At 40.8% G+C, this 21581-nt stretch overlaps 1 protein-coding gene across 1 annotated transcript; it reads right to left on the bottom strand.

The window, feature by feature from the left end:
• Nucleotides 1-2: 2 nt before the first annotated feature.
• LOC106578192 (protein phosphatase methylesterase 1) lies at nucleotides 3-21106 on the bottom strand. Its single transcript, XM_014156826.3, has 13 exons — nucleotides 20728-21106; nucleotides 19309-19477; nucleotides 18880-18937; nucleotides 18521-18572; nucleotides 18267-18421; nucleotides 17673-17763; nucleotides 17283-17348; nucleotides 13487-13640; nucleotides 5971-6088; nucleotides 4213-4257; nucleotides 2866-2930; nucleotides 2724-2794; nucleotides 3-1853 (listed from the first exon to the last, which is right to left on the bottom strand). Exons 1-13 carry the CDS (start codon nucleotides 20967-20969, stop codon nucleotides 1829-1831), a joined length of 1311 nt encoding a protein of 436 aa, XP_014012301.1. The 5' UTR covers nucleotides 20970-21106; the 3' UTR covers nucleotides 3-1828.
• Nucleotides 21107-21581: the final 475 nt, after the last annotated feature.

Raw genomic sequence — 21581 nt, 5'->3', positions numbered from 1 at the left:
TGTTTTTTTGTTCACGTCTCTCTTTTAATGAATAAAACCTTAGAGGAACATTACAGATTAACAGGAATAAACCCTTAGTGAGACATGACAGATTAACAGGAATAAACCCATAGTGAGACATTACAGATTAACGTGAATAAACCCTTAGTGAGACATGACAGATTAACAGGAATAAACCCTTAGTGAGACATTACAGATTAACAGGAATAAACCCTTAGTGAGACATGACAGATTAACAGGAATAAACCCTTAGTGAGACATTACAGATTAACGTGAATAAACCCTTAGTGAGACATTACAGATTAACAGGAATAAACCCTTAGTGAGACATTACAGATTAACAGGAATAAACCCTTAGTGAGACATGACAGATTAACAGGAATAAACCCTTAGTGAGACATTACAGATTAACAGGAATAAACCCTTAGTGAGACATGACAGATTAACAGGAATAAACCCTTAGTGAGACATTACAGATTAACGTGAATAAACCCTTAGTGAGACATTACAGATTAACAGGAATAAACCCTTAGGGAGACATTACAGATTAACAGGAATAAACCCTTAGTGAGACATTACAGATTAACAGGAATAAACCTTTAGGGAGACATTACAGATTAACAGGAATAAACCCTTAGTGAGACATTACAGATTAACAGGAATAAACCCTTAGTGAGACATGACAGATTAACAGGAATAAACCCTTAGTGAGACATTACAGATTAACAGGAATAAACCTTTAGGGAGACATGACATGACAGATTAACGTGGAAGGACAGTACAAGCGAAATGAGCCAGGTTTCTATTTGCAACAGCACACCGGTTTCCAAAACAGATTCAGCCCATATTCCAGGACTAGGTTTATCAGAAACCAGTCTGTATTCTAGGACTAGGTTTATCAGAAACCAGCCATATTCCAGGACTAGGTTTATCAGAAACCAGCCATATTCCAGGACTAGGTTTATCAGAAACCAGCCATATTCCAGGACTAGGTTTATCAGAAACCAGGCCATATTCCAGGGCTAGGTTTATCAGAAACAAGACCATATTCCAGGACTAGGTTTATCAGAAACCAGTCCGTATTCCAGGACTAGGTTTATCAGAAACCAGCCATATTCCAGGACTAGGTTTATCAGAAACAAGACCATATTCCAGGACTAGGTTTATCAGAAACCAGTTCGTATTCCAGGACTAGGTTTATCAGAAACCAGCCCACATTCCAGGACTAGGTTTATCAGAAACCAGTCCACAGTCCTGCTACTGCATGTTATTGTTGTCTTTCTAGCGTCCTTTAAAACATGGCTTCCTTCACACAACAGGAAATGCAACCTTTATGGAAATATCATCCCTCCCCACCTGAATCATATTACTGTGTGTGCCTGCTTTCCTTAGTGTCTGTGTGTGTGTGTGTGTGTGTGCGCATGCCTGCTTTCCTTAGTGTGTGTGTGTATGTTTGTGTGTTAGTGATCGTTACATTCCTCTCCCATGAGAGCTGTTTACCCACACATGTTTGAGTCACAGTTCAACTAAACATTTTATTACATACGTTGAGTCACAGTCCAACTAAACACATTTTACTACATATGTAACACCATCCCGCTGCCCATACTACTGGGGCTTCTACCTTAAAACACTGCAATATGTTTACTGAACTACACTACGACTGTAAACGATGGAATTCTAAGTGACTAAGATGCTAAAATAATGTAACCAAGGTTAATACTAAAACATTCTAAACTGTTGGAAAGTAAAATATGAAAATTATTGATTAAAACATTTGTTGTTCAGGACACAGAAAGACTGGATGTTCTCTGTAGGCCTGCTGACTTCACCGCGTGAAAGGGTAGGAAGAGCTGAAAGAGAGTGAGTTAGCATGTTTCTATAGGTTTACAATAGGTTCAGGGTCAGTTAGCATGTTAGCATGTTTCTATAAGTTTACAATAGGTTCAGGGTCAGTTAGCATGTTTCTATAGGTTTACAATAGGTTCAGGCTAAGTTAGCCTGTTAGCATGTTTCTATAGGTTTACAATAGGTTCAGGGTCAGTTAGCATGTTTCTTTAGGTTTACAATAGGTTCAGGGTCAGTTAGCATGTTAGCATGTTTCTATAGGTTTACAATAGGTTCAGGGTCAGTTAGCATGTTTTCGTTAGATTCACTATAAGTTCAGGGTCAGTTAGCATGTTTCTATAGGTACAGGGTCAGTTAGCATGTTTCTATAGGTTCAGGGTCAGTCAGCATGTTTCTATAGGTTCAGGGTCAGTTAGCAGGTTAGCATGTTTCTATAGATTCACTATAGGTTCGGGGTCAGTTAGCATGTTTCTATAGATTCACTATAGGTTCGGGGTCAGTTAGCATGTTTCTATAGATTCAATATAGGCTCAGGGTCAGTTAGCATGTTTCTATAGATTCACTATAGGCTCAGGGTCAGTTAGCAGGTTTCTATAGGTTCAGGGAGAGTTAGCATGTTAGCATAATTCTATAGATTCACTATAGGATCAGGGTCAGTTAGCATGTTTCTATAGATTCACTATAGGATCAGGGTCAGTTAGCATGTTAGAATGTTTCTATAGATTCACTATAGGTTCAGTTAGCATGTTAGCATGTTTCTATAGATTCACTATAGGTTCAGTTAGCATGTTAGCATGTTTCTATAGATTCACTATAGGTTCAGTTAGCATGTTCACTATAAGTTCAGGGCCAGTTAGCGTGTTAGCATGTCTCACCTCGTGCGCTGACCTCTGCTGGCCTCAGCAAACTTGTGTCTGAACAGAAAGCTGGCCAGAGCATCTGCAACCTGCACAACAGACAACATGCATGTTAGTGTGAGTGTGTGTGCGTGCGTATGTGCATGTGTGTGTGTCTTACTTTGTCTGGTGTGTCCTCGTGCACTGCGTGGCCACTAGGGGGCAGCACCTGCATCATGAATTTGCCTGAGGAGAATAATATAACAGGTGGTCTTCAGTCAGAGAGCACACACTCCACTCTCTTTCTCACACACACACACTCCACTCTCTTTCTCACACACACACACACACACACTAGCTCTCTCTATCACACACAGTCTTGTACAGCTAACCTTGTACAGCTAACACACAATTTAGTCCCATTCAAAATACTATTTTCCCTATCCCTAAACCCAACCCTAGCTCCTAACCCTAGCTCCTAACCCTAGCTCCTAACCCTAAAACTAACCCTAGCTCCTAGCCCTAAAACTAACACTAGCTCCTAACCCTAAAACTAACCCTAGCTCCTAACCCTAAAACTAACCCTAGCTCCTAACCCTAAAACTAACCCTAGCTCCTAACCCTAAAACTAACCCTAGCTCCTAACCCTAAACCTAACCCTAGCTCCTAACCCTAGCTCCTAACCCTAAAACTAACCCTAGCTCCTAACCCTAGCTCCTAACCCTAAAACTAACCCTAGCTCCTAACCCTAAAATTAACCCTAAAACTAACCCTAGCTCCTAACCCTAGCTCCTAACCCTAAAACTAACCCTAGCTCCTAACCCTAAAACTAACCCTAGCTCCTAACCCTAGCTCCTAATCCTAGCTCCTAACCCTAAAACTATCCCTAGCTCCTAACCCTAAAACTAACCCTAAAACTAACCCTAGCTCCTAACCCTAAAACTAACCCTAGCTCCTAACCCTAGCTCCTAATCCTAACCCTAAAACTAACCCTAAAACTAACCCTAGCTCCTAACCCTAAAACTAACCCTAGCTCCTAACCCTAGCTCCTAATCCTAACCCTAAAACTAACCCTAAAACTAACCCTAGCTCCTAACCCTAGCTCCTAATCCTAACCCTAATTCTAACCCTAAACCTAACCATAAACCTAATTCTAACCGTAGCACTATTTTTAACCCTAAACCCCTTAGAAATAGAAATCGTATTTGACCTCATGGGGGACCAACAAAATGTCCCCAGTTGGTCACATTTCTGTTCATATACTAATCTTGTGGGGACTTCTGGTCTTAAAGTATAGTTTAAACACACACACGCACACACGCACGCACGCACGCACGCACGCACGCACGCACGCACGCACGCACGCACGCACGCACACACACACACACACACACACACACACACACACACACACACACACACACACAGTAGTTTGGTTGTACACTGTGGGGCAATCTGTATAAGGCTGTGTAGACCCACCTTGTACACTGTGTTGCTCTACAGTTTGTTTAATGCTGTTTAGACCTACCTTGCATTTGGCCTATAGTCAGGTCCCTGTCCAGACGATCTACACCTGGTGACAAACACACATCCTTCGTCATTATTTTACCTCGCGGGTTTCTTTTAAAGGGAAACACACTCCAGACATACAAACTACCTCTAACTTCCTTCATACTGGACACAGAGACATACAAATGGTTTCCAACAGTTCGTCTGACTCTCTGGGAATCAGACGGTGCACTATCGTTTTAAGATTACAGCTCTATGACGTATGGCCAAGGTGCAGCCAAAATGGACAACAAATGAGAAATGCAGGCACGATTCCTGCCTATGGAGTAGGATGTACCCAGTAGGTTACCCAGGTTACCTGGGGTAAAGGACGGATTAGACTGTAGTGTCATGTACCTGGGTACCTGGGGTAAAGTAAGGACGGATTAGACTGTAGTGTCATGTACCTGGTTACCTGGGGTAAAGTATTATAGTACCTGGTTACCTGGGGTAAAGGACGGATTAGACTGTAGTGTCATGTACCTGGGTACCTGGGGTAAAGTAAGGACGGATTAGACTGTAGTGTCATGTACCTGGTTACCTGGGGTAAAGTATTATAGTACCTGGGTACCTGGGGTAAAGTAAGGACGGATTAGACTGTAGTGTCATGTACCTGGGTTACCTGGGGTAAAGGATGGATTAGACTGTAGTGTCATGTACCTGGTTACCTGGGGTAAAGGATGGATTAGACTGTAGTGTCATGTACCTGGGTTACCTGGGGTAAAGGATGGATTAGACTATAGTGTCATGTACCTGGGTTACCTGGGGTAAAGTAAGGACGGATTAGACTGTAGTGTCATGTACCTGGTTACCTGGGGTAAAGGATGGATTAGACTGTAGTGTCATGTACCTGGTTACCTGGGGTAAAGGATGGATTAGACTGTAGTGTCATGTACCTGGTTACCTGGGGTAAAGGATGGATTAGACTGTAGTGTCATGTACCTGGGTTACCTGGGGTAAAGGATGGATTAGACTGTAGTGTCATGTACCTGGGTTACCTGGGGTAAAGGATGGATTAGACTGTAGTGTCATGTACCTGGGTACCTGGGGTAAAGATGGATTAGACTGTAGTGTCATGTACCTGGGTTACCTGGAGTAAAGTAAGGACGGATTAGACTGTAGTGTCATGTACCTGGGTTACCTGGGGTAAAGGATGGATTAGACTGTAGTGTCATGTACCTGGGTTACCTGGGGTAAAGTAAGGACGGATTAGACTGTAGTGTCATGTACCTGGGTTACCTGGGGTAAAGGACGGATTAGACTGTAGTGTCATGTACCTGGGTTACCTGGAGTAAAGTAAGGACGGATTAGACTGTAGTGTCATGTACCTGGTTACCTGGGGTAAAGGATGGATTAGACTGTAGTGTCATGTACCTGGGTTACCTGGGGTAAAGGATGGATTAGACTGTAGTGTCATGTACCTGGGTACCTGGGGTAAAGTAAGGACGGATTAGACTGTAGTGTCATGTACCTGGGTTACCTGGGGTAAAGGACGGATTAGACTGTAGTGTCATGTACCCAGGTTACCTGGGGTAAAGACGGATTAGACTGTAGTGTCATGTACCTGGTTACCTGGGGTAAAGTATTATAGTACCTGGGTTACCTGGGGTAAAGGATGGATTAGACTGTAGTGTCATGTACCTGGGTTACCTGGGGTAAAGACGGATTAGACTGTAGTGTCATGTACCTGGGTTACCTGGAGTAAAGTAAGGACGGATTAGACTGTATTGTGACATACCTGCTAACAGGAGCAGTTTGGGCAGGTTACATCCTAGGAACAGATTAGAGATTCCTCTGAACCATCCGTCCCAGTACTTCTCTGCTTTGGACAGGTCTATACGCCAGCTATACACACCCTGATAACACACCAAAGGGTTAAAACCGTCACCAGGTTTAACTAGAAGAACACACTTGAATGCATCGGTCACTTCTGCCTCTCCTGGAGTGTGTAAACTGAACAGAAAATCGAAATACTGGTCACACTGAAATGTGAGACCAGCGACATACATGTTCACAGGAGGAGGATTTTACAGACCTTGTAATAAGTATACACAACGCTGTGTTGAGAATGGATCATTGAACTGTAAAGAGAATATCACGCCCCTTTAAAAAGAACATCTCACTCTGAACAAGGTGGACTTTAAAGCTGAATGCTGCTTTTGATGCCACACTGTTAAACTATCACTATCACTGACCGTCACTGGCGCTCGACGAGACTGGAGTCCTCTACATTAGCTGCTGTGGATTCTATCATGAATATGGACCAGGAGACTGGAATCCTCTTTCTGTAGCTGCTGTGGATTCTATCATGAATATGGACCAGGAGACTGGAATCCTCTTTCTGTAGCTGCTGTGGATTCTATCATGAATATGGACCAGGAGACTGGCGTCCTCTTTCTGTAGCTGCTGTGGATTCTACCATGAATATGGACCATGAGACTGGAATCCTCTTTAAGGTAGCTGCTGTGGATTCTTCCATGAATATGGACCAGGAGACTGGCGTCCTCTTTAAGGTAGCTGCTGTGGATTCTTCCATGAATATGGACCATTTTCCCGGGTTGACACTTCCATCCGACGAGAGCTGGAGATCTCCTGCTTTTTACTCTACTCCTTCGGAGTCAAGTTGGAGTCGAGATGGAGGTAGGAGAGTAAGATATTCCCAAAGCATCCTCCCCCTGCCTTCTCGTACAGACCTGCGGCTATCAAACCATTTTGCGGGCCCAGACCCCTCTGTCTTTTGCGGCAGCAGGTAGCCTAGTGTTTAGAGTGTTGGGCCAGTAACCGAAAGGTTGCTGGATTGAGCTGACAAGGTAAAAATCTGTCATCTGTCCCTGAACAAGGCTGTAGTAGGCTGTAGGCTGGATCTCACTGTAGTAGGCTGTAGTCTGCATCTCACTGTAGTAGGCTGTAGGCTGCATCTCACTGTAGTAGGCTGTAGGCTGCATCTCACTGTAGTAGTCTGCATCTCACTGTAGTAGGCTGCATCTCACTGTAGTAGGCTTCATCTCACTGTAGTAGTCTGCATCTCACTGTAGTAGGCTGCATCTCACTGTAGTAGGCTGTTGGCTGCATCTCACTGTAGTAGGCTGTAGGCTGCATCTCACTGTAGTAGGCTGCATCTCACTGTATTAGGCTGTAGGCTGCATCTCACTGTAGTAGGCTGCATCTCACTGTAGTAGACTGCATCTCACTGTATTAGGCTGTAGGCTGCATCTCACTGTAGTAGACTGCATCTCACTGTATTAGGCTGTAGGCTGCATCTCACTGTAGTAGGCTGTAGGCTGCATCTCACTGTAGTAGGCTGCATCTCACTGTATTAGGCTGTCGGCTGCATCTCACTGTAGTAGGCTGCATCTCACTGTAGTAGACTGTAGGCTGCATCTCACTGTAATAGACTGCATCTCACTGTAGTAGGCTGCATCTCACTGTAGTAGGCTGCATCTCACTGTAGTAGGCTGCATCTCACTGTAGTAGACTGCATCTCACTGTAGTAGACTGCATCTCACTGTAGTAGGCTGCATCTCACTGTAGTAGGCTGCATCTCACTGTAGTAGGCTGCATCTCACTGTAGTAGGCTGCATCTCACTGTAGTAGGCTGCATCTCACTGTAGTAGGCTGCATCTCACTGTAGTAGGCTGCATCTCACTGTAGTAGGCTGCATCTCACTGTATTAGGCTGCACCTCACTGTAGTAGGCTGCATCTCACTGTAGTAGGCTGTAGGTTGTATCTCACTGTAGTAGGCTGTAGTCTGCATCTCACTGTAGTAGGCTGTAGGTTGTATCTCACTGTAGTAGGCTGTAGTCTGCATCTCACTGTAGTAGGCTGTAGGCTATATCTCACTGTAGTAGGCTGCATCTCACTGTAGTAGGCTGCATCTCACTGTAGTAGGCTGTAGTCTGCATCTCACTGTAGTAGTCTGCATCTCACTGTAGTAGACTGTAGGCTGCATCTCACTGTAGTAGTCTGCATCTCACCTTAGTAGGCTGTAGGCTATATCTCACTGTAGTAGGCTGCATCTCACTGTAGTAGGCTGTAGTCTGCATCTCACTGTAGTAGGCCTACAGGCTGCATCTCACTGTAGTAGGCTGCATCTCACTGTAGTAGGCTGCATCTCACTGTAGTAGGCTGCATCTCACTGTAGTAGGCTGCATCTCACTGTAGTAGGCTGTAGGCTATATCTCACTGTAGTAGTCTGCATCTCACTGTAGTAGGCTGCATCTCACTGTAGTAGGCTGCATCTCACTGTAGTAGGCTGTATCTCACTGTAGTAGGCTGTATCTCACTGTAGTAGGCTGCATCTCACTGTAGTAGGCTGCATCTCACTGTATTAGTCACATGCTAGTCACATGCTAATGTAAAAAGCTGGTTTTTGATATAAATATGAACTTGATTGAACAAAACATGCATGTATTGTATAACATAATGTCCTAGGGTTGTCATCTGATGAAGATCATCAAAGGTGAGTGCTGCATTTAGCTGTCTTCTGGGTTTTGGTGACATTATATGCTGGCTTGAAAAATGGGTGTCTGATTATTTCTGGCTTGGTACTCTGCTGACATAATCTAATGTTTTGCTTTCGTTGTAAAGCCTTTTTGAAATCGGACAGTGTGGTTAGATTAACGAGAGTCTTATCTTTAAATGGCTGTAAAATAGTCATATGTTTGAGAAATTGAAGTAATAGGATTTTTAAGGTTTTGAAAATCGCGCCACAGGATAGCCGTGGCTGTTACGTAGGTGGGACGAATTCGTCCCGCCTAGCCTAGAGAGGTTAAACTCAAGAGAAATAAAAACAGACTGTCGTTTTACTATTAAACTCAAGAGAAATAAAAACAGACTGTCGTTTCACTATTAAACTCAAGAGAAATAAAAACAGACTGTCGTTTCACTATTAAACTCAAGAGAAATAAAAACAGACTGTCGTTTCACTATTAAACTCAAGAGAAATAAAAACAGACTGTCGTTTTACTATTAAACTCAAGAGAAATAAAAACAGACTGTCGTTTCACTATTAAACTCAAGAGAAATAAAAACAGACTGTCGTTTCACTATTAAACTCAAGAGAAATAAAAACAGACTGTCGTTTCACTATTAAACTCAAGAGAAATAAAAACAGACTGTCGTTTCACTATTAAACTCAAGAGAAATAAAAACAGACTGTCGTTTCACTATTAAACTCAAGAGAAATAAAAACAGACTGTCGTTTTACTATTAAACTCAAGAGAAATAAAAACAGACTGTCGTTTCACTATTAAACTCAAGAGAAATAAAAACAGACTGTCGTTTCACTATTAAACTCAAGAGAAATAAAAACAGACTGTCGTTTCACTATTAAACTCAAGAGAAATAAAAACAGACTGTCGTTTCACTATTAAACTCAAGAGAAATAAAAACAGACTGTCGTTTCACTATTAAACTCAAGAGAAATAAAAACAGACTGTCGTTTCACTATTAAACTCAAGAGAAATAAAAACAGACTGTCGTTTTACTATTAAACTCAAGAGAAATAAAAACAGACTGTCGTTTCACTATTAAACTCAAGAGAAATAAAAACAGACTGTCGTTTCACTATTAAACTCAAGAGAAATAAAAACAGACTGTCGTTTCACTATTAAACTCAAGAGAAATAAAAACAGACTGTCGTTTCACTATTAAACTCAAGAGAAATAAAAACAGACTGTCGTTTCACTATTAAACTCAAGAGAAATAAAAACAGACTGTCGTTTTACTATTAAACTCAAGAGAAATAAAAACAGACTGTCGTTTTACTATTAAACTCAAGAGAAATAAAAACAGACTGTCGTTTTACTATTAAACTCAAGAGAAATAAAAACAGACTGTCGTTTCACTATTAAACTCAAGAGAAATAAAAACAGACTGTCGTTTCACTATTAAACTCAAGAGAAATAAAAACAGACTGTCGTTTTACTATTAAACTCAAGAGAAATAAAAACAGACTGTCGTTTCACTATTAAACTCAAGAGAAATAAAAACAGACTGTCGTTTCACTATTAAACTCAAGAGAAATAAAAACAGACTGTCGTTTCACTATTAAACTCAAGAGAAATAAAAACAGACTGTCGTTTCACTATTAAACTCAAGAGAAATAAAAACAGACTGTCGTTTCACTATTAAACTCAAGAGAAATAAAAACAGACTGTCGTTTCACTATTAAACTCAAGAGAAATAAAAACAGACTGTCGTTTTACTATTAAACTCAAGAGAAATAAAAACAGACTGTCGTTTTACTATTAAACTCAAGAGAAATAAAAACAGACTGTCGTTTCACTATTAAACTCAAGAGAAATAAAAACAGACTGTCGTTTCACTATTAAACTCAAGAGAAATAAAAACAGACTGTCGTTTCACTATTAAACTCAAGAGAAATAAAAACAGACTGTCGTTTCACTATTAAACTCAAGAGAAATAAAAACAGACTGTCGTTTCACTATTAAACTCAAGAGAAATAAAAACAGACTGTCGTTTTACTATTAAACTCAAGAGAAATAAAAACAGACTGTCGTTTCACTATTAAACTCAAGAGAAATAAAAACAGACTGTCGTTTTAATATTAAACTCAAGAGAAATAAAAACAGACTGTCGTTTTACTATTAAACTCAAGAGAAATAAAAACAGACTGTCGTTTCACTATTAAACTCAAGAGAAATAAAAACAGACTGTCGTTTCACTATTAAACTCAAGAGAAATAAAAACAGACTGTCGTTTCACTATTAAACTCAAGAGAAATAAAAACAGACTGTCGTTTCACTATTAAACTCAAGAGAAATAAAAACAGACTGTCGTTTCACTATTAAACTCAAGAGAAATAAAAACAGACTGTCGTTTTACTATTAAACTCAAGAGAAATAAAAACAGACTGTCGTTTCACTATTAAACTCGTTTTACTATTAAACTCAAGAGAAATAAAAACAGACTGTCGTTTTACTATTAAACTCAAGAGAAATAAAAACAGACTGTCGTTTCACTATTAAACTCAAGAGAAATAAAAACAGACTGTCGTTTTACTATTAAACTCAAGAGAAATAAAAACAGACTGTCGTTTCACTATTAAACTCAAGAGAAATAAAAACAGACTGTCGTTTTAATATTAAACTCAAGAGAAATAAAAACAGACTGTCGTTTTACTATTAAACTCAAGAGAAATAAAAACAGACTGTCGTTTCACTATTAAACTCAAGAGAAATAAAAACAGACTGTCGTTTTACTATTAAACTCAAGAGAAATAAAAACAGACTGTCGTTTCACTATTAAACTCAAGAGAAATAAAAACAGACTGTCGTTTTAATATTAAACTCAAGAGAAATAAAAACAGACTGTCGTTTTACTATTAAACTCAAGAGAAATAAAAACAGACTGTCGTTTCACTATTAAACTCAAGAGAAATAAAAACAGACTGTCGTTTTACTATTAAACTCAAGAGAAATAAAAACAGACTGTCGTTTTACTATTAAACTCAAGAGAAATAAAAACAGACTGTCGTTTCACTATTAAACTCAAGAGAAATAAAAACAGACTGTCGTTTCACTATTAAACTCAAGAGAAATAAAAACAGACTGTCGTTTCACTATTAAACTCAAGAGAAATAAAAACAGACTGTCGTTTCACTATTAAACTCAAGAGAAATAAAAACAGACTGTCGTTTCACTATTAAACTCAAGAGAAATAAAAACAGACTGTCGTTTTACTATTAAACTCAAGAGAAATAAAAACAGACTGTCGTTTCACTATTAAACTCAAGAGAAATAAAAACAGACTGTCGTTTTAATATTAAACTCAAGAGAAATAAAAACAGACTGTCGTTTTACTATTAAACTCAAGAGAAATAAAAACAGACTGTCGTTTCACTATTAAACTCAAGAGAAATAAAAACAGACTGTCGTTTCACTATTAAACTCAAGAGAAATAAAAACAGACTGTCGTTTCACTATTAAACTCAAGAGAAATAAAAACAGACTGTCGTTTCACTATTAAACTCAAGAGAAATAAAAACAGACTGTCGTTTCACTATTAAACTCAAGAGAAATAAAAACAGACTGTCGTTTCACTATTAAACTCAAGAGAAATAAAAACAGACTGTCGTTTTACTATTAAACTCAAGAGAAATAAAAACAGACTGTCGTTTCACTATTAAACTCAAGAGAAATAAAAACAGACTGTCGTTTCACTATTAAACTCAAGAGAAATAAAAACAGACTGTCGTTTTACTATTAAACTCAAGAGAAATAAAAACAGACTGTCGTTTTACTATTAAACTCAATACTGTTTCTGTTTTAAATTCGTAAAACAGCTTGTGTTTCTTAACCAGTCAAAGGGTAGCTAACAAGAAGGTTGGTGGTGACTGGTTAGCTAAGGTGAAGCAAGAGAGTAGCCTGTATAATCGGAGGCAGAGCCGGAGCATAGCTTGTCTGCCCACACTCATCACTTGCTCCCCTGCAGCTCACCAGCTGATGTCGCCTGTGTGCCGGGTGTGGCTCTTTCTTCCCACTGCTCAGCGCATCTGTGCTGCTAATATTAATTGTGTTTATCACGATGTGAAAAATTCTCAATATCTCCAAAAACTATTGTCCACTCCACTTACATTTACATTTTTACATTTTAGTAATTTAGCAGACGCTCTTATCCAGAGTGACTTACAGTAGTGAATACATACATTTCATTTCATGCATTTTTTTTTTTGTACTGGCCCCCCGTGGGAATCGAACCCACAACCCTGGCATTGCACGCAGTAGTCAGATTTTAGTCACAGAGATAATATCGTCTCGTTTTAGTCAAAATGTAAATATTTTTCATTTAACTATAGTTTTTTTCTGGATCTATTTAGTCAGTTATAGTATCATCAAATATTTTTGTCTACGAAATTAACACGAACTACGTAAGTAAATCCTCTTTCAGTTTTAAAGCACTTCATTGCTGGATCCAACTACACAATGCAATGTTCTGGCAACTAAAAATGGACCTTCTTACTTGTTGAATAGTGGGTTGTAATTTACTGGTTTTCTATTACATTCTACATTTTGGTTTGATAATGTATATATGATAGTGTATATTTGCTCCCTTGTGAAAGATACCCTCGTCTCAATGGTGAGTCCCCTGCTTAAATAAAGGTAAAACAACAAACAAAATGGTGGTTAGTGTGTGTGTGTGTGTGTGTGTGTGTGTGTGTGTGTGTGTGTGTGTGTGTGTGTGTGTGTGTGTGTGTGTGTGTGTGTGTGTGTAAAGGACGTTGGTTTCTTACCTCGGGTTCTGGGATGCTCACCTCTGGCGTACCGTCTGGCTTGTCGCTAACGTAGCTCGGGTCAACGTAGATCTCCTCGTTTCCCTCGACGACTACGTCACTAACAGGGATGGCCTGCTCAGGTGATTCAACAACATCCTCCACCTCTACATGCCTACAGAGTACAGGTGTGACATTTTGAGACGTCTAAATTGGATCCTTGGCATGTCCAACTCTGATGTCACCCCGTTGAAGTTTAAATTTTAAATGGTTAAAGTGGAACTCGAGTCTCTGTTTAACCTCGTTTAACTCCTGATTTACTTAATAGAAGGCACATCTCAATAGGTGGTCCAGGTAAGTCATGATACAGATCACAAATTCCCTATGTGAAGTTTGCAGTTGTGCCAAAAAAAAAAAAAAAAACTATTTTGCTCAGAGTTTTTTTATTATTTTATTTTACCCTTTAGTCTACTTTACTGTATTTATACTTGGAATATCGCTTTTCAACAGTAAAAGTTCCAAAATCGCTGGAGGACGTCTTTAAGGTTAGGGTTAGGGTAATCTTGTTCCCAGACAATTCTGGCCAAATGCGTGAAGAGTCTGGTAGAGCAACACGTCAAACTTGGCCTTCGTTAGCCAATACAGAAAGACTGGGAGAAAACTCATAGGCATTGGCTTAATCTACCAACCATTATAAAATGGCGTGTTCGGCTACTGGAAGCTGATTGGTTAATAGCAGGGAGTTATAGCACTACAATCTCCGTATTCCCCCGGGGTAATGCCAGTTCACAGTTCCATTAGCTGTATCAATGCACATCCACTAGCCCACAGCCCAGCCAGTCAATTTATAAACTTCATCTCCCATGTAAAAACGTGTCTAGACATTATTTCCTCAAGCTACTAGGCTAGCATTCGGATTGCGACAGTTAGGGTTTGTCTAAACCTTGCTGGGTTTCTTTTTCAATCTCCACTGTGTCATGAATATGAACGTGACGAGACTGACAGCTTCTGTGAGCCAATTTATAAGGATCGTTATAATGGATATATCCAATTAAATGTCAATAGAAAAAAAAGGTAAAAGAAAGGAAAGTGCACATAGTTTGCTGTAATTTCAGATGCTTGATGCGATCATGTGTTAACTTTAGTTGGCTTGCTAGAAAATTAGTAACTAGCCTCTATAGCTACATGCCGATTATTTTTTATTTGCATAGCAACCATTGCAGATAGAATGGATAGAATGAACTTCCGAATCTCAGAACTAATGACTGGCTTTTGTTAAAATGTATATACAATTTATTAAAAATAAAAAACGGAAATATCACATTTACATAAGTATTCAGACCCTTTACTCAGTACTTTGTTGATGTACATTTGATGTACATTTGGCAGCGATTACAGCCTCGAGTCTTGGTTATGACGCTACAAGCTTGGCACACCTGTATTTGGGGAGTTTCTCCCATTCATCTCTGCAGATCCTCTCAAGCTCTGTCAGGTTGGATGGGGAGCATTGCTGTACAGATATTTTCAGGTCTCTCCAGAGATGTTAGATCTGGTTCAAGTCTGGGCTCTGGCTGGACCACTCAAGGACATTCAGAGACTTGTCCCGAAGCCACTCCTGCGTTGTCTTGGCTGTGTGCTTAGGGTCGTTGTCCTGTTGGAAGGTGAACCTTCGCTCCAGTCTGGGGTCCTGAGTGCTCTGGAGCAGGTTTTCATCAAGGATCTCCCTGTACTTTGCTCCATTCATCTTTCCGTCGATCCTGACGAGTCTCCCAGTCCATTCTGCTGAAAAACTTCCTTACAGCATGATGCTGCCACCACCATGCTTCACCGTTAGGATGGTGCCAGTTTTCCTCCAGACGTGACGTTTGGCATTCAGGCCAAAGAGTTCAATCTTGGTTTCATCAGACCAGAGAATCTTGTTTCTGATGGTCTGAGAGTCCTTTAGGTGCCTTTTGGCAAACACCAAGCGGTCTGTCATGTGCCTTTTACTTAGTAGTGGCTTCCGTCTGGCAACTCTACCTATAAAGGCCTGATTGGTGGGGTGCTGCAGAGGTGGAAGGTCTCCCATCTCTACAGAGGAACTCTGGAGCTCCTCCAGAGTGACCATTGGGTTCTTGGTCACCTCCCTGACCAAGGCCCTTCTCCCCTGATTGCTCCGTTTGGCTGGGCGGCCAGCTCTAGGAAGAGTCTTGGTGGTTCCAAACTTCTTCCATTGAAGGATGATGGAGGCCACTGTGTTCTTGGGGACCTTCAATGCTGCAGAAATGTTTTGGTACCCTTCCCCAGATATGTGCCTCGTCACAATCCTCTCTCGGAGCTCTACCGGCAATTCCTTCAACCTCATGGCTTGGTTTTAGCTCTGACATGCTCTGTCAACTGTGGGACCTTATATAGAGAGGTGGGTGCCTTTCCAAATCATGTCCAATCAATTGAATTTACCACAGGTGGACTCCAATGAAGTTGTAGAAACATCTCAAGGATGATCAATGGAAACAGGATGCACCTGAGCTCAATTTCAAATTCTCATAGCGAAGGGTCTGAATACTTACGTAAATAAGTTATTTTTGTTTCTTATTTTTAACAAATTTGCAAAACAAAATAATGAAACCTGTTTTCACTTTGTCATTATGGGGTATCGTTTGTAGATTGATGAGGGGAAAAAAATTATTTAATACATTTTAGAATACGTCTGTAACGTAAACAAAATGTGGAAAAAGTCAGCGGACGAGGGTAGAAGTTATATTTTAGGGACGTCCCGGATAACTAACTGAAGTTTACATTGAATATGAACGCTGTGTTATTTCGTATACTGCTTATGCAACAACCAGCAACGACAAGAGGGCTTTACTTCTTCAAAGCGGTATCAATAAATTAGCCAGCTAACATTGATAAACAGATTTTCTGGTTCATTAGGAAAGATAGATAAATTAAGATATGTGTTTGGGTCAGATCAGATTTTGTAAAGTTATTTCTCAGAATATTTAGGCGGCTGTGCAGTATACCCCTCAGGTTCCATTAAACTAGGATTAGCATGGTTCCATTAGCATGGTTCCATTAAACTAGGATTAGCATGGTTCCATTAGCATGGTTCCATTAGCATGGTTCCATTAAACTAGGATTAGCATGGTTCCATTAAACTAGGATTAGCATGGTTCCATTAAACTAGGATTAGCATGGTTCCATTAAACTAGGATTAGCATGGTTCCATTAAACTAGGATTAGCATGGTTCCATTAAACTAGGATTAGCATGGTTCCATTAAACTAGGATTAGCATGGTTCCATTAGCATGGTTCCATTAGCATGGTTCCATTAAACTAGGATTAGCATGGTTCCATTAGCATGGTTCCATTAAACTAGGATTAGCATGGTTCCATTAAACTAGGATTAGCATGGTTCCATTAAACTAGGATTAGCATGGTTCCATTAGCATGGTTCCATTAAACTAGGATTAGCATGGTTCCATTAGCATGGTTCCATTAGCATGGTTCCATTAAACTAGGATTAGCATGGTTCCATTAGCATGGTTCCATTAAACTAGGATTAGCATGGTTCCATTAAACTAGGATTAGCATGGTTCCATTAAACTAGGATTAGCATGGTTCCATTAGCATGGTTCCATTAAACTAGGATTAGCATGGTTCCATTAGCATGGTTCCATTAGCATGGTTCCATTAAACTAGGATTAGCATGGTTCCATTAAACTAGGATTAGCATGGTTCCATTAGCATGGTTCCATTAAACTAGGATTAGCATGGTTCCATTAGCATGGTTCCATTAGCATGGTTCCATTAGCATGGTTCCATTAGCATGGTTTACCTCTTGATCTGTCCCACCATGGATACTCGTGCTGATTCCCGGTTCCTGATCTGACCGCTCTTAACACTGAAGGAGAGAGCACACACACACACACGCACGCGCGCGCACACACACACACAGACACACACACACACACACACACACACACACACACACACACACACACACACAGACACACAGACAGACAGACAGACAGACAGACAGACAGACAGACAGACAGACAACAGGAACTGTTGAAAAACAGCACTACCAACACTGTGAAACGTAGCGTAGCATAGCACTCTATGGAACAGACAGATAATAATAATAACAATACATTATATTTCTATAGACTGTCTTTTGAAACGCTACCTAACGTTAAGGAGTGGTGTATTGCTGAACGTTCCTCACCTCCACTCTATGGCATGGGCAATAGACTCAAAAGACTTGGGTCGTCCTTTCAGGAAGTTCTGCATGCTGTGTAGCATCTCCATGGCACTGCCTAGAGAGAGAGAGAGAGAGAGAGAGAGCCCCACAGAGCCCCAGGACAGCAACACAATTAGACCCTACCAAATCATTAGAAAACAAAAAGATAATTACTTGACACATTGGAAAGAATTTATAAAAAAACTGAGCAAACTATACTGCTATTTGGCCCTAAACAGAGAGTACACAGTGTCAGAATACCTGACCACTGTGACTGACCCAAACTTAAGGAAAGCTTTGACTATGTACAGACTCAGTGAGCATAGCCTTGCTATTGAGAAAGGCCGCTGTAGGCAGACCTGGCTCTCAAGAGAAGACAGGTTATGTGCAACACTGCCCACAAAATGAGGTGGAAACTGAGCTGCACTTCCTAACCTCCTGTCCAAATGTATGACCATATTAGAGACACATATTTCCCTCAGATTACACAGATCCACGAAGGTCTTGAAAACAAATCCAATTTTGGCCCTACCAGTAGTGGGGAGGAACCTGCTGCTAACAGTATGGACTGGTTCTTACCTTCCACCACGTCTATCACCACCAGTCCTACAGTAGTGGGGAGGAGCATGCTGGAGGCGGTGTGAACAGCGATTGCCCCGCCCATACTGTGACCAACCAGGACGATGGGGGGAGGGGCCTCTCCGTAGCACGCTCGCACCACATTGGCCACATCCCTAAGAGTGGCGGGACAAGAGAGACAGGTGATGTACAGGTAGAGAGGTAGAGGGACAGGAAGTTATTTCTTTATGTTTTACAGGAGTGTTTCTTCTTACCTAGACATGGTCTGTGTGGAGAGGTCGTCTGACTGACGTACCTGGGTGGAACCTGGAGAGAAGGAGAGGTAAAATATGTTCTGTAAACATTGGGTTTTGAAGTCTTTATGATGTGACTATACAAAATGTGACTGTACAATTATTATTTTTTTAAATGCATGAAATGAAATGTATGCATGCACTACTGTAAGTCGCTCTGGATAAGAGCGTCTGCTAAATGACTAAAAATGTAAATGTAAATGTGACTATATAAAACACTATGGACGGATCTAAAATGGCAACCTTATTGCCATGACTAGTCCACTACAATCAAATAGAGTGGCATTCTGATGATGACCTTTTTTGCTCTCTGAACTCACCGTGACCCCTTAGGTCCATGGCCAGCACCCTGCAGGTCACCCTACTTGCTATGGCTGTCTGGAGACCCGAGGAGATGGAGCGACAGACAAAACAAGAAAAACGGGTATTATAACAGGAATGGAAATCTGAAATGCTGGTCAGGTGATGAGCCCAGAGTTTATAGATGATGTGGAGACCGTATGAACAGTTTAGACAGAAACTAAAAAAAAATATATATATATTTCTTTTTTTTTTACAAGAATGGAAAGTGTCAAATACTGGTCAGTAAAAACACACACACAAAAAAAAATGATGGATTTATTGTTTAGACAGTTTAGATTAACGGGCCAGGCAGGACTGAACCCTGTGGAACACCATGTAACCTTACAGAGTTCTGAACATTGTTCACCAAGCTGTAGATAGTATTGTAAAGGATAGTACAGACTCACAGTAAAAACAGCCCAAGACAGGGCAGAGTGTCCTCCTCCGTGCAGCAGAACCAGTAGAGGTCCATCAGTTCCGTTCCTGTAGACCCTGAACACATCTCTGGTCTCTGATGGTCCTACTGGGATGTCCTCCGACTGGTCAAAATACTGCCTCCACGACACCGCTGAGTAACTGGTGGACGACAATACACACAGTTAGTGTGTGTGTGTGTGTGTGTGTGTGTGTGTGTGTGTGTGTGTGTGTGTGTGTGTGTGTGTGTGTGTGTGTGTGTGTGTGTGTGTGTGTGTGTGTGTGTGTGTGTGTGTATAGCCTGTCTGTGAAATGTGGATCTGATATGATCGATTATCAATAACTCTTACAAGAACCAATTTTAACGACGGTGAAATATATCATTTATCAGCTTTCTGCCGGTGATTCTATCCCATTCTAGAATGCAGACAGATCCCTCTAGATTAGAACACTAGACTAGAACGTAGACAGAACCCTCTAGATTAGAACACTAGACTAGAACGTAGACAGAACCCTCTAGATTAGAACACTAGACTAGAACGTAGACAGACCCCTCTAGATTAGAACACTAGACTAGAACGTAGACAGATCCCTCTAGATTAGAACACTAGACTACAACACAGACAGAACCCTCGATAACTCAGAACATTAGAACACAGACAGAACACTTAGTCTTAAACACAGAACATTAGACTATTACACCGACAGAACCTTCGAGAACACAGAACACTAGACTATAATATAGACAGAACCCTCTAGAACACAGAACACTAGACTATTATATAGACAGAACCCTCTAGAACACTAGACTATAATATAGACAGAACCCTCTAGAACACAGAACACTAGACTATAATATAGACAGAACCCTCTAGAACACTAGACTATTATATAGACAGAACCCTCTAGAACACTAGACTATTATATAGACAGAACCCTCTAGAACACAGAACACTAGACTATTATATAGACAGAACCCTCTAGAACAGAGAACACTAGACTATAATATAGACAGAACCCTCTAGAACACAGAACACTAGACTATAATATAGACAGAACCCTCTAGAACACAGAACACTAGACTATAATATAGACAGAACCCTCTAGAACACTAGACTATTATATAGACAGAACCCTCTAGAACACAGAACACTAGACTATAATATAGACAGAACCCTCTAGAACACTAGACTAGAACACAGAACACTAGACTATAATATAGACAGAACCCTCTAGAACACAGAACACTAGACTAGAACAGAGACAGAACACTCAAGATTAAAACAACTGAACACTCTAGAACACAAAACCCCCAAGACTAAAACATTTGACAGAATACTCAGGAAACAGAACACTTTAGAACACAGAACACTGGACGGAACACAGACGGAACCCTCTAGAATATAACTCACTTCTCTGTGTCGAAGCTGTCCTCCCACATCCTCCTGGGTGGCAGTGGACAGGTGTCAGGCTCAGCCTGGGTCTCTGGCTGGCGGTCCTCAGGTACCTTCAGGGGCTCTTCTCCAGGTAGCTGGGGCTCTGCTACAGGCAGCGTAGGGTCTGCAGCAGGGTGTGGTAGCTGAGGGTAATCTGCCAGCTGTGGGGCTCCTAGACCTAGAGAACTAGTCTCCACCTCACTGCGTACCTCTGCCATCGACCAAATGACATCTAACCGTGTGGCACGAAGCCTAAGTACCCACCAAGTACACTACGAGTACCTGACAGGACAATGCGTGGGCTTCGTTCCCAAACGGCACCCTTTTCCCTGTATAGTGCACTACTTTTGACCAGGGTCATCGGGTCAAGCAGCGCATTATTTAAGAAAGAAGTGCACTACATAGGGAATATGCTACCATTTGGGATACAGTCCTAGACAGATGGTGCAGACAGGTAGCATCTGGGATAGAGCGTCCTATTGGTTAAGGGCCCTGGGCAGTGTGTGACTTAGCTGACTGCTGACCAATGGTGTACCTCCAGAGAAGGCTGTGTGAGACGGTGTGATGGGCTGGGAGAGAATTCTAGAACTAAGGGATGATTTTAGAATCTAACGTTTGGGAATTAAAGGGGAAATCAGCAGTTGTTACATACATTTTTTTTTTAAACTTATAACTTCATTATATATATATATATCCATTGATTGTTGAAGAATATAACTTATAAATGCCTCATGAGCTTAGTTCAACTGTCACACTCCATGACAACCTGAAATATAAACTTGTTTTACTCCAATGTTTGTAAACAAAGTAAATATAAACAAACACTATAT

This window comes from Salmo salar, chromosome 18, assembly GCF_965601325.2.
Source record: "Salmo salar chromosome 18, fSalSal1, whole genome shotgun sequence".
Taxonomy (NCBI): Eukaryota; Metazoa; Chordata; class Actinopteri; order Salmoniformes; family Salmonidae; genus Salmo; species Salmo salar.
Note: the sequence above shows the minus strand (reverse complement) of the source record. Positions and strands in the feature narration are given on the sequence as shown.

Excerpts from the sequence above, each read along its gene's own strand:
- LOC106578192 (XM_014156826.3), bottom strand. The coding sequence starts at position 20,969 with ATGGCAGAGGTACGCAGTGAGGTGGAGACTAGTTCTCTAGGTCTAGGA. Across the intron at positions 4,258-5,970 it reads CAAACTGCTCCTGTTAGCAG|GTGTAGATCGTCTGGACAGG; the intron begins GTATGTCACAAT and ends GTTTGTCACCAG. Across the intron at positions 2,931-4,212 it reads GACTATAGGCCAAATGCAAG|GCAAATTCATGATGCAGGTG; the intron begins GTAGGTCTAAAC and ends TATTCTCCTCAG.